The sequence below is a fragment of the Scylla paramamosain genome, chromosome 11 (assembly GCF_035594125.1).
Source record: "Scylla paramamosain isolate STU-SP2022 chromosome 11, ASM3559412v1, whole genome shotgun sequence".
In the NCBI taxonomy this organism is placed as follows: domain Eukaryota; kingdom Metazoa; phylum Arthropoda; class Malacostraca; order Decapoda; family Portunidae; genus Scylla; species Scylla paramamosain.
In genome coordinates, this window is record NC_087161.1 from 20822234 (window position 1) to 20836022 (window position 13789).

At 39.9% G+C, this 13789-nt stretch overlaps 1 protein-coding gene across 8 annotated transcripts in view; it reads right to left on the reverse strand.

Annotated features, from left to right (window-relative positions):
* The window catches only part of LOC135105057 (Fanconi anemia group I protein-like), a 46583-nt gene that overhangs the window by 12602 nt on the left and 20192 nt on the right, over window positions 1-13789 (reverse strand). For all 8 annotated transcript variants that reach the window (XM_064012986.1, XM_064012990.1, XM_064012992.1 and 5 more), the window contains 2 exons: window positions 3285-3440; window positions 1743-1950 (listed from right to left, as the gene is read on the reverse strand). In XM_064012986.1, coding sequence (XP_063869056.1) covers window positions 1743-1950; window positions 3285-3440 — 364 coding nt within the window. The remainder of the gene's footprint in view (window positions 1-1742; window positions 1951-3284; window positions 3441-13789) is intronic.

Here is a 13789-nt window from a genome sequence, read left to right on the forward strand (position 1 = left end):
GAGAGAGAGAGAGAGAGAGAGAGAGAGAGAGAGAGAGAGAATCCACTGAAATTGCCAGTCGCAAAAGAGAAGTCAAGAGAATCATCAAAAATTGAAAGATAAGTATCTTGAAACCTCTCTCTTGAAAGAGTTCAAGTCATCAAAGGAAGGAGGAAATACAGAAGCAGGCAGGGAGTTCTAGAGTTTAACAGAGAAAGGGATGAGTGATTGACAGTACTGGTTGACTTTTGCATTAGGGAGGTGAACGGAACAGGGATTAGAGAAAAAAGAGTCTTGTGCAGCAAGGATGTGGGAGGAGGGAAGGCATGCAGTTAGCAAAATAAGAAGAGCTGTCAGTGTAAAAATAGTGGTAGAAGATAGCAAGAGATACAGCACTGCGGCAAAAAGAAAGAGGCTGAAGACAGTCAGAGAAGAGGAGTTAATAAGATGAAAAGCTTTTGATTCCACCCAGTCTAAAATAGCAGAAACCCCCTATACATGTGAAGCATACTCCATACATAGACAGATAAAGCCCCTGTATAGAGTTAGCAGCTGGGAGAGTAAGAAAAACTGGCAGAGACGTCTCAGAACACCTAACTTCATAGAAGCTGTTTTAGCAAGAGATGAGGTGAAGTTTCCATTTCAGATTATAAGTAAATGACAGACTGAGGATGTTCAATGGGGAAGAGAGAAACAGTTGAGAGTCACTGAAGAAGAGGGTATAGTTGTCTGAAAGGTTGTGTCAAACTGATTCCTAGATGAATTGAGTTTGAGGCCTTAAACAATACTAAGTTTGCTCTGCTCCAATCAAAAATTTTAAGAGAAATCAGAAATCGGGCATCCTGTAGCTTCCATGCATGAACTGTTTACTTCCTGAAGAGATGGATGTCTACATATATATATATATATATATATATATATATAGAGAGAGAGAGAGAGAGAGAGAGAGAGAGAGAGAGAGAGAGAGAGAGAGAGAGAGAGAGAGAGAGAGAGAGAGAGAGAGAGAGAGAGAGAGAGAGAGAGAGAGAGAGAGAGAGAGAGAGAGAGAGAGAGAGAGAGAGAGAGAGAGAGAGAGAGAGAGAGAGAGAGAGAGAGAGAGAGAGAGAGAGAGAGAGAGAGAGAGAGATGGACTAATGAACTGATTGGAAGAATTGGGTAAAAAAAATTGATTATTGCATGAATATCAGGAGGCTGAATATTTGAGAGAGAGAGAGAGAGAGAGAGAGAGAGAGAGAGAGAGAGAGAGAGAGAGAGAGAGAGAGAGAGAGAGAGAGAGAGAGAGAGAGAGAGAGAGAGAGAGAGAGAGAGAGAGAGAGAGAGAGAGAGAGAGAATGATAAATGGTATGGAAAATGTGAACAAAGAATGTTTTATAAATTTAGATACACAGAATACAAAGGGACACAGTAAGAAGTTGAAGAAAGGTAACTGTAGAAGAGACATCAAGAAGTATAGTTTTCCTCACAGAAGTATGAACAAATGGAATGAACTCATTGAAGATGTTATGAATGCTGAAACTGTCCATACTTTTAAGACCAAACTGGATATATATAGAAACAGGATACTATGAGATTACTACCCTCCTATATACCACAACTAAGTAAATACACACACACACACACACACACACACACACACATTACTACATATAGTATATTTCTATTGCACAAATGAATATTATACATAATAACTGAATTCCAATAAAAAAAAGAACATTTCATGGCTAACATCTTCGGAAAGCAAACAAATAAAAAGATGAACTCACCAATGTACTGTTCTGGTGACGAAGATGAAAGTATGAAACAGGAAAGTTGGGAGATAACGGAGCGTATGAGATGTGGTTGTCGCTTGATGATGAGGGGCAGCAACAGGCCTGCCAGTTCCACTGCACGCTGGCTGGCATAAGTTTCCCCCTTGGTACCGCCACCTGACTCCAGCAGACCACAAGCTAGTTGTACCAATCCCTGGCTCACCTGCCATAGCACAGCAAAGACTCAGTACTCTTGGCTTCCCAGACATAATTCATAATCATGCATGTATCTTATCCTGTTGTAATGAAGAAACTGGCTCTGCAATCTTATTCTTTAAGAATTTTGTTCTTTATACAATCTACTGAAATACAGGTATTCAGTACATATTTGTTCCAGGCTCTTAGCCAACAGTAGACTTGCCACCCAACACAATATATATATATATATATATATATATATATATATATATATATATATATATATATATATATATATATATATATATATATATATATATATATATATATATATATATATGTATATATATATATATATATATATATATATATATATATATATATATATATATATATATATATATATATATATATATATATATATATATATATATTACTCTTGAGTTTCATGATTGCTTTCTTTCACCATAGGCAGTGTTAAACTCAAGGATCATGAAACTTGGAGTATTGAGAACACTGGAAAAATGTTTATTTATTCTGGCTGCATGGCCTAGAACTGTGTGAGTGTGTGTTTTGTCATCACATACATGGTGTGATTTGGTGGTGGTTCAATGCAGTGCCATTGCATCTAAAACAATGTGTGTGTATGTTCTGTCTGCACATCTGGCAATGTGGTGGTGCAGTGCCATCGTATCTAAAATTGTATGTGTATGTGGCTGTGTTTTGTCCTCACATCTGGCCGTGTGGCAGTGAAGCACCAATGCATACTGTTAAACTGTTTGTGTGTGTGTGTGTGTGTGTGTGTGTGTGTGTGTGTGTGTGTGTGTGTGTGTGTGTGTGTGTGTGTGTGTGTGTGTGTGTGTGTGTGTGTGTGTGTGTGTGTGTGTCTGTCTGCACATCTGGCAGTGCAGTGGTGTAGTGCCATCACATCTAAAACTTTGTGTGTGTGGCTGTGCATTTTGTCCTCACATCTGGCTGTGTGGCAGTGAAGCACCATTGCATCAAAAACTGTGCGTGTGTCATCACATCTGGCAGTACAGCAATGCAGTGCCATTGCATCAAAAATTGTGTTTGTCCTCACATCTGGTGATGTGGCAGAGAAGCACCATTGCAACTATAATTGTGTGTGTGTGTGTGTGTGTGTGTGTGTGTGTGTGTGTGTGTGTGTGTGTGTGTGTGTGTGTGTGTGTGTGTGTGTGTGTGTGTGTGTGTGTGTGTGTGTGTGTGTGTGTGTGTGTGTGTGTGTGTGTGTGTGTTTTGTTCTCGCATCTCACATTAAGCTATTTTATGTGCACTTAAATCATATCATATACAATAATGATGCACTGTATTTCACTAAAAAGTATCAAGATAACTCACTTGATCCCAACCCATGCCACAGTTTTCCACAGTCGTGATAAAGGCACTACGGACATCACAGTCACTGGCCCAAGCATCCCGTAGCCACTGGCAATGCTGGGACTGTTCTTCTTCGCGGAAAAACTTCAGAAGACATGATTTGAGAGAATCTAGGATCTGAAAATTTACAAAGATCTTTATTGGATTTAAGCATATAGGCCCATCAAATTCATGTGCAAAAAATACTTCAAATGAAAATACAGTAACATTTCTCAAATATATAGCCTCAAAAACTTCACGAGAAGGGACTTCATATATTCCCAAGTCTAAAAATCACTGCATGTCTTAACTAGGACAATGGATTCATGTCATAACCTGCATTTGTTAAGTCTGTCCACACCATCTATCTATCTAAGCTTCTGATTCTTCACTTCTTCAAGGAGTGTCCTATAATAAGATGGCAATGGCAGAAGAGTCAAACTGTCCATCATAAGCACCTGTCATATATAGAGCTTACTTATTTTGAAATACTAAGAAACAAAGCAAATACTGTTGCTTATAACACTATATACTCGTAAGCTTTACTGATATTTTCCATCCTTTGATGTGTTTAGGGAAGAGATACAGTGGATAATATGGTGATCATTCTTTGAAATATATTAAATGCAATCCTGTTGAAGCATCTCAGTGTAAACAATTATTTGAGCTCTTTTCAAATCTATCCATCTATCTATATAACAAACTGGCAATCCCTCTTGGGGTGGCCCAAAGGACCAAACACACATAATTCATACTCTTACCCCATCTGCCCCCAGTGAAAAGAGACAGTCTTGTGGCCTATTGTACTACACCTCAGGAGCTTAGGCATTGCATAGCTAGCTGCATACATCCACAGCAAACCTTAATAGCAAATACTGACTAATCCCTATCCCTTTGTAATCAGACTACCTTGCACCTATTCCAATTCTGAGACCACATGCCAATGGGTCCCACTAAATGCATCCACATCACCTCCCAGGGGTCAAGATTTTCAAGCACTCACCACTGTTGCTCTCCATTCATCTTTATCATGCACAATTCCTTTTGCTTGCTGCATAGTCTTTCCTCTCTCATTCAGTGCTCTCTTTACAGAATTCATCCACTTCAGGCAAGGCCTTCCTCTTAACATTTCACTGTGCAAATCTGAACTCATTATTCTCTTTACTAGTTTCCTGTCCTCCAGTCTCTCCACATGTCTAAACCATCTTAACAAACACTGATCTGCCCATCCAGCCAACTCTCTCAAAATACCAGTTCTTCTTGTCTCCCATTTCTTATTTTGTCCCTCCATATTACTTCATACATACTCTTCAAACACTTGTTTACCATTACATTTTAGCATTTCTTCTCTGCTAATCCCATGTTTAATGTTTCCAAACTAAAAACACTTTGGGTACCACAGTTTCTTCATATAACCCTCTCTTTACATTCATACCCAGTATCCAATGTTTAAAGATCTTTCTCAGTTCACCAACTACTTTTACTGTTTTAGAATGGTGCATGGAAAAGCCTCAAAATAACAATGGGATTTTTTTTTTTTTTTAGAATGCAAAACTAATTTTAGTAATATTCAACCATGCTGTAACTCACTAAACTGAAGCACAGCAGGTGCACATGAGAACAACAATACAGGCATTCATTATGACAAATGTACATTATGGTGACTGAAGAACCTATGGGAAAGAATCAATTGATTCCAGGGAACCAGAAAATAATATAAAAATCCCTCAATTGATTCCAGGGAACCAGAAAATAATATAAAAATCCCACAATCTAAAAAAAAAAAAAAAAAAATTACATCAAAATGAGCACATCTGCACTACCAAATTTGAGACAAAACAACAAATATATACAGTACCCTCCTGAGTTTTACACATTATCACCCCAAATTTTGCACTGCTTTGACAAGTATCAGTCATATTTACCTATTGTTGGCGTCATGTGTATACATATAGTAAATCCCGCCTAAGTTGGAGTTCTCTCTCTCTCTCTCTCTCTCTCTCTCTCTCTCTCTCTCTCTCTCTCTCTCTCTCTCTCTCTCTCTCTCTCTCTCTGTGAAAGTAAGAATGATCCAAAGGGTTGCTAAATAAAATGAGACTGAGAATGGAAATGGAATTACATATACGACTGAGAAAGAGTGCAAAACACTCTACTTGATAATTACTCCCAGTGAGGTCTAAAGCACTGTTCAGGGGGTGCTGTGAATTTATCATTAAACCCAGCTGTGATCTCACTGAACGTTTCCCTCTGTGTCTCACAACACAAGGGGGCAGTCACAGCCTGCCCTCTAAAGACAACTCTCTTCCTCTACACAAAACTACAAGCACCTAATAACACACACACACACACACCCTTCACTCAAAAATTTCAAAATTATCATGGTGACTCCTACACCAGCCTCAGTCCCCATCTGGGGAGGGGACCATAAATGTCCACAAGTTGGACTTTGTGTGTCTTTGTGGACTGAGCGCATAACAGAGGTGATAGTGTCTGGCATGGAGGCGTACATTCCTCACTCTTTTTCTCAACCTAAAACCTTCAAAATCTTGGTTTAACACAGCTTGTTCTCGTGCTATACATGATAGAGAGGTGGCCCACAAAAGGTACTTAAGCCTTCCATCACCAGAATCTCATGCACTTTATATTTCTGCCCGGAACCATGCCAAGTCTGTTCTCCAACTAGCCAAAAAGTCCTTCATTAACATAAAGAGTCAAAACCCTTCAAGATCTAACTCCCCTTGTGACTTCTGGCATCTAGCCAAAAATATCTCCAATAACTTTGCTTCTTCTTCTTTCCCTCCTTTACTTCAGCCAGATGGCACCACTGCTATCACATCTATTTCTAAAGCTGAACTCTTCGCTCAAACCTTTGCTAAAACTCTACCTTGGACGATTCTGGGCTTGTTCCTCCCTCTCCTCCACCCTCTGACTACTTCATGCTACCTATTAAAATTCTTTGCAATGATGTTTTCAATGCCCTTGCTAAACCCTCGGAGGGCTTATGGACCTGATGGGGTCCCTCCTATTGTTCTCCGAAACTGTGCCTCCGTGCTTGCACCTTGTCTAGTCAAAACTCTTTCAGCTCTGTCTGTCAACATCTACCTTTCCTTCTTGCTGGAAGTTTGCCTACATTCAGCCTGTTCCTAAAAAGGATGACCGTTCTAATCCCTCACACTACCGTCCTATTGCTTTAATTTCTTGCCTATCTAAAATTTTTTAATCTGTCCTCAAAAGGAAGATTCTTAAACATCTATCACTTCACAACCTTCTATCTTGCCTATCTAAAATTTTTTAATCTGTCCTCAAAAGGAAGATTCTTAAACATCTATCACTTCACAACCTTCTATCTGATTGCCATTATGTGTTCCATCAAGGCCGCTCTACTGGTGATCTTCTGGCTTTCCTTACTGAGTCTTAATCATCCTCTTTTAGAGATTTTGGTGAAACTTTTGATGTTGCCTTGGACATATCAAAAGCTTTTAATAGAGTCTGGCACAAAGCTTTGATTTCCAAACTACCCTCCTGCAGCTTATATCCTTCTCTCGGTAACTTCATCTCAAGTTTCCCTTCTGACCATTCTATTGCTGCTGTGGTAGACAGTCACTGTTCTTCTCCTAAATCTATTAACAGTGGTGTTCCTCAGGGTTCTGTCCTGTCACCCACTCTCTTCTTTTTTTTTTTTTTTTTTTTTTTATGTAGGAAGGATACTGGCCAAGGGCAACAAAAATCTAAAAAATGCCCACTGAAATGCCAGTTCCATAAAAGGGTCAAAGCAGTGGTAAAAAAAATTGGTGGATAAGTGTCTTGAAACCTCCCTCTTGAAGGAATTCAAGTCGTAGGAAGGTGGAAATACAGAAGCAGGCAGGGAGTTCCAGAGTTTACCAGAGAAAGGGATGAATGATTGAGAATACTGGTTAACTATTGCATTAGAGAGGTGGACAGAATAGGGGTGAGAGAAAGAAGAAAGTCTTGTGCAGTGAGGCCGCGGAAGGAGGGGAGGCATGCAGTTAGCAAGATCAGAAGAGCAGTTAGCATGAAAATAGCGGTAGAAGACAGCTAGATATGCAACATTGCGGCAGTGAGAGAGAGGCTGAAGACAGTCAGTTAAAGGAGAGGAGTTGATGAGACGAAAAGCTTTTGATTCCACCCTGTCTAGAAGAGCAGTATGAGTGGAACCCCCCCAGACATGTGAAGCATACTCCATACATGGACAGATAAGGCCCTTGTACAGAGTTAGCAGCTGGAGGGGGTGAGAAAAACTGGCGGAGACGTCTCAGAACACCTAACTTCATAGAAGCTGTTTTAGCTAGAGATGAGATGTGAAGTTTCCAGTTCAGATTATAAGTAAAGGACAGACTGAGGATGTTCAGTGTAGAAGAGGGGGACAGTTAAGTGTCATTGAAGAAGAGGGGATAGTTGTCTGGAAGGTTGTGTCGAGTTGATAGATGGAGGAATTGAGTTTTTGAGGCATTGAACAATACCAAGTTTGCTCTGCCCCAATCAGAAATTTTAGAAAGATCAGAAGTCAGGCGTTCTGTGGCTTCCCTGCGTGATATGTTTACCTCCTGAAGGGTTGGACGTCTAAGAAAAGACGTGGAAAAGTGCAGGGTGGTATCATCAGCGTAGGAGTGGATAGGACAAGAAGTTTGGTTTAGAAGATCATTAATGAATAATAAGAAGAGAGTGGGTGACAGGACAGAACCCTGAGGAACACCACTGTTAATAGATTTAGGAGAAGAACAGTGACCGTCTACCACAGCAGCAATAGAATGGTCAGAAAGGAAACTTGAGATGAAGTTACAGAGAGAAGGATAAAAACTGTAGGAGGGTAGTTTGGAAATCAAAGCTTTGTGCCAGACTCTATCAAAGGCTTTTTGATATGTCCAAGGCAACAGCAAAAGTTTCACCAAAATCTCTAAAAGAGGATGACCAAGACTCAGTAAGGAAAGGCAGAAGATCACCAGTAGAGCGGCCTTGACGGAACCCATACTGGCGATTAGATAGAAGGTTGTGAAGTGATAGATGTTTAAGAATCTTCCTGTTGAGGATAGATTCAAAAACTTTAGATAAGCAGGAAATTAAAGCAATAAGATGGTAGTTTGAGGGATTAGAGCGGTCACCCTTTTCAGAAACAGGTTGAATGTAGGCAAACTTCCAGCAAGAAGGAAAGGTAGATGTTGACAGACAGAGATGAAAGAGTTTGACTAGGCAAGGTGCAAGCACGGAGGCACAGTTTCGGAGAACAATAGGAGGGACCCCATCAGGTCCATAAGCCTTCCGAGGGTTTAGGCCAGTGAGAGCATGGAAAACATCATTGCGAAGAATTTTAATAGGTGGCATGAAGTAGTCAGTGGGTGGAGGAGAGGGAGGAACAAGCCCAGAATCGTCCAAGGTAGAGTTTTTAGCAAAAGTTTGAGCAAAGAGTTCAGCTTTAGAAATAGATGTGATAGCAGTGGTGCCATCTGGTTGAAGTAGAGGAGGGAAAGAAGAAGCAAAGTTATTGGAGATATTTTTGGCTAGATGCCAGAAATCACGAGGGGACTTAGATCTTGAAAGGTTTTGACATTTTCTGTTAATGAAGGAGTTTTTGGCTAGTTGGAGAACAGACTTGGCATGGTTCTGGGCAGAAATATAAAGTGCATGAGATTCTGGTGATGGAAGGCTTAAGTACCTTTTGTGGGCCACCTCTCTATCATGTATAGCACGAGAACAAGCTGTGTTAAACCAAGGTTTAGAAGGTTTAGGACGAGAAAAAGAGCGAGGAATGTATGCCTCCATGCCAGACACTATCACCTCTGTTATGCGCTCAGCACACAAAGACAGGTCTCTGACACGGAAGCAGTAGTCATTCCAAGGAAAATCAGCAAAATACCTCCTCAGGTCCCCCCAACTAGCAGAGGCAAAACGCCAGAGGCACCTTCGCTTAGGGGGATCCTGAGGAGGGATTGGAGTGATAGGACAAGATAAAGATACAAGATTGTGATCGGAGGAGCCCAACGGAGAAGAAAGGGTGACAGCATAAGCAGAAGGATTAGAGGTCAGGAAAAGGTCAAGAATGTTGGGCATATCTCCAAGACGGTCAGGAATACGAGTAAGGTGTTGCACCAATTGCTCTAGGTCATGGAGGATAGCAAAGTTGTAGGCTAGTTCACCAGGATGGTCAGTGATGGGAGAGGAAAGCCAAAGCTGGTGGTGAACATTGAAGTCTCCAAGAATGGAGATCTCTGCAAAAGGGAAGAGGGTCAGAATGTGCTCCACTTTGGAAGTTAAGTAGTCAAAGAATTTCTTTTAGTCAGAGGAGTTAGGAGAGAGGTATACAGCACAGATAAATTTAGTATGAGAGTGACTCTGTAGTCGTAGCCAGATGGTGGAAAACTCAGAAGATTCAAGAGCATGGGCACGAGAGCAGGTTAAGTCATTGCGCACATAAACGCAGCATCCAGCTTTGGATTGAAAATGAGGATAGAGAAAGTAGGAGGGAACAGAAAAGGGGCTACTGTCAGTTGCCTCAGACACCTGAGTTTCAGTGAGGAAAAGAAGATGAGGTTTAGAAGAGGAGAGGTGGTGTTCTACAGATTGAAAATTAGATCTTAGACTGCGAATGTTGCAGAAGTTAATGAAGAAAAAGTTGAGGGGGGTGTCAAGACACTTAGGGTCATCGACAGAAAGGCAGTCCGACCTGGGGACATTTATGGTCCCCTCCCCAGATGGGGACTCCGAGGCTGGTGTAGGAGTCGCAATGATGATTTTAAAATTTTTGGGTGAAGGGTGTGTGTGTTATTAGGTGCTTGTAGTTTTGTGAGGAGGAAGAGTTGTCTTTAGAGGGCAGGCTGTGACTGCCCCCTTGTGTTGTGAGACACAAAGGGAAATGTTCAGTGAGATCACAGCTGGGTTTAATGATAAGTTCACAGCACCCCCTGAACAGTGCTTTAGACCTCACTGGGAGTAATTATCGTTTCAGCAGGTGTCTACTGCCTTATTCATTAATGATCTCCAAAACCAAACTTCTTGTCCTATCCACTCTTACACTGATGATACCACCCTGCACTTTTCCACGTCTTTTCTTAGATGTCCAACCCTTTAGGAAGTAAACATTTCACGCAGGGAAGCCACAGAACACTTGACTTCTGATCTTTCTAAAATTTCTGATTGGGGCAGAGCAAACTTGGTATTGTTCAATGCCTCAAAAACTCAATTCGTCCATCTATCAACTTGACACAACCTTCCAGACAACTATCCCCTCTTCTTCAAAGACACTCAACTGTCCCCCCCTCTTCTACACTGATTATCCTTGGTCTGTCCTTTACTTATAATCTGAACTGGAAACTTCACATCTCGTCTCTAGCTAAAACAGCTTCTATGAAGTTAGGCATTCTGAGATGTCTCCGCCAGTTTTTCGCACCCCTCAACTGTTAACTCTGTACAAGGGCCTTATCCAACCATGTATGCAATATGTTTCACATGTCTGTGGGGGTTCCACTCATACTGCTCCTCTAGACAGGGTGGAATCAAAAGCTTTTTGTCTCATCAACTCCTCTCTTCTAACTGACTGTCTTCAGCCTCTCTCTCATCGCTGCAATGTTGCATCTCCAGCGGTCTTCTACCGCTATTTTCATCCTAACTGCTCTTCTGATCTTGCTAACTGCATGCCTCCCTTCCTCCCACGGTCTCACTGCACAAGACTTTCTTCTTTCTCTCACCCCTATTCTGTCCACCTCTCTAATGCAAGAGTTAACCAGTATCCTCAATCATTCATGCCCTTCACTAGTAAACTCTGGAACTCCCTGCCTGCTTCTGTATTTCCACCTTCCTATGACTTGAATTCCTTCAAGAGGGAGGTTTCAAGACACTTATCCTTCAATTTTTTACTACCGTCTTGGACCCTTTTATGGGACTGGCATTTCAATGGGCATTTTTTTATTGGATTTTTGTTGCCCTTGGCCAGGGTCTTTCTTACATAAAAATAAATAAATAAATAAAATAAAATAAAATAAAATATAAATAAATAAATAAATAAATAAATAAATAAAAAAATTAAGCAAAAATTACATAAAATATGAGAGAGAGAGAGAGAGAGAGAGAGAGAGAGAGAGAGAGAGAGAGAGAGAGAGAGAGAGAGAGAGAGAGAGAGAGAGAGAGAGAGAGGTATCACTCCCTTGTCCCTTATCTCTGACAGATAAGGGGTAGGAGGTGACAGGGAGGGAGGTTTGAAACAAGACAATAGAAGGGAAGAAAGAAAATAAGGGAGGAAGGGACAGGTGGCTGAAACAGCTGGTGAGTTAGTTTGTTATTCTGATTATATTTTTATTTAAAATTTCAGTGCTCACACGAATGGCAGGTTCATCTTGCTAGTTTTGGTTTGTTATTCTGATTAAATTTCTACTAAAATTCCAGTGCTCACACTAGTGGTGAGTTCCTTATGCCAGTTTTGGTTTGTTATTTTGATTAAATATTTATTAAAATTTCAGTGCGTTATTGCAGTTGTACATTATAATGATTGTGCATTGTTGCATACCCTCCTGTATCTGGAAATTTATACTGGGAGAGAGAGAGAGAGAGAGAGAGAGAGAGAGAGAGAGAGAGAGAGAGAGAGAGAGAGAGAGAGAGAGAGAGAGAGAGAGAGAGAGAGAGAGAGAGAGAGAGAGAGAGAGAAACTCTTATAGGACTGATAAGGCTACACTTCCTGCATGGTTTGTGCTGGAGGTGGGAATTTTTCACTCCCTCAGCCCTCTCCACACCAGATACTTCCACAAGCTTAACTGAATAGAGGCACAGCCCCTTTTTGTTTTATAACTGTAATAAGGAGCACTTATATATACTCGAGTTATTTTGAGGAGTTCTGCATCACTAGGAACTTTCTAAACATCCCATTTTGATAGATTATTCCTTTGCTGGGAATAATGTCCTTGTGGGTGGCGATCATCACAGTGGGAACATCTTTCATTAACTGTGCAAAGACAGGGGTGATCCAGTCATAGTATCCCATGTGGATTTATGACAGACATGCCTGCTTTATGACAATTTTTCTAAATTATAATGAAAGTGCATTATTTTTCCTTCACTACAACACAAATCATAGCTAAGACTTGCTAGGACTGCCTCATGAATATGGGACAAGATGTCTACATAAATTAGGGAATGTTACAAGGACATACTAATCCCCAAGAATCACAGACAGGATCACCACACCAGACAGATAACACCAAGTGCTCCCAAAAAACTTATTTTTCAGTTAAGCTATGCCTGATGCCAGTTACCACTCATTCAAGAATATCCAGCTGCCTCTGTGAAGTAAATTCAAACTACATCTGTGACTCCCTGTCATTGCTTGGAGAATAAGAAAAATTAATGAGGATTGATAGATCTCTCCCCCAGCAACACCCTTGGGTGGAACATAGAAGGGGAAAAAACAATGCAAAATATGGTATATGGTTAACAGTAGAAGACACAAATTCTCATTTCAATATGAGACAACAGGAGGTGGTTGCCTAGTGGTCAATGTCCAGATGCAGTGATCTTGGGGATCTGAGTTCAATTCTTGCCAGAAGTTGGCCATTTTCTTGAGCTACTGCCAAGTAGTCAAAGAATATGTGCTTCTATCAATCCAAAATTTGACAATGACATCAAGGAGCTGTGGGGGGGAGAGGGGGAACCCAGTGCGGCAGCATAGGTGTTTCTCTAAAAACTTAACTCCATTAACACAGGCAGGAGTTAACCATCTAAGCCTCCACAAACATATGAGGCAGACTATCTAAGTCTCACAGAAGAGTAATAGCAGAAATGCTGATCAGTGTTAAGTAAAATAAATTAATAAATAATAATAATAATAATAATAATAATAATAATAATAATAATAATAATAATAATAATAATAATAATAATAATAAAAAAATAACAATAATAAAATATGAACATAAAAATAGGAAATATTGAAAAATGAAAGGACTTATAACTTACTGTATGCAAATCATATATAATAATAATAATAATAATAATAATAATAATAATAATAATAATAATAATAATTAATAATAATAATAATAATAACTAACAATATATGTCTACCCCAAAAAGGCAGGTAGCCAAGACAAGGCACACAACTTTCACATCCACACTTATTCACACCACTCTCGTAGCCCCTTGGTCCCCTGTATTGGGGGAGTAAGAATACTGCAACTGTATTCCCTGTGCATCGTAAGAGGCAACAGAAAGGGACATAGTGAGGGGGCTTGAGATGCCCCTCCTTTATAGTTTATCCCCAGCAAAAAGACAAGGCACTAAAAGCATCATAATAATGATGATAGTAGTAGTAGTAGTAGTAGTAGTAGTAGTAGTAGTAGTAGTAGTAGTAGTAGTAGTAGTAGTAGTAATAATAATAATAATAATAATAATAATAATAATAATAATAATAATAATAATAATAATAATAATAATAAAAGATAATTATAAAAACTAAAAATAAAAATAACACCAATAAAACACCAAAA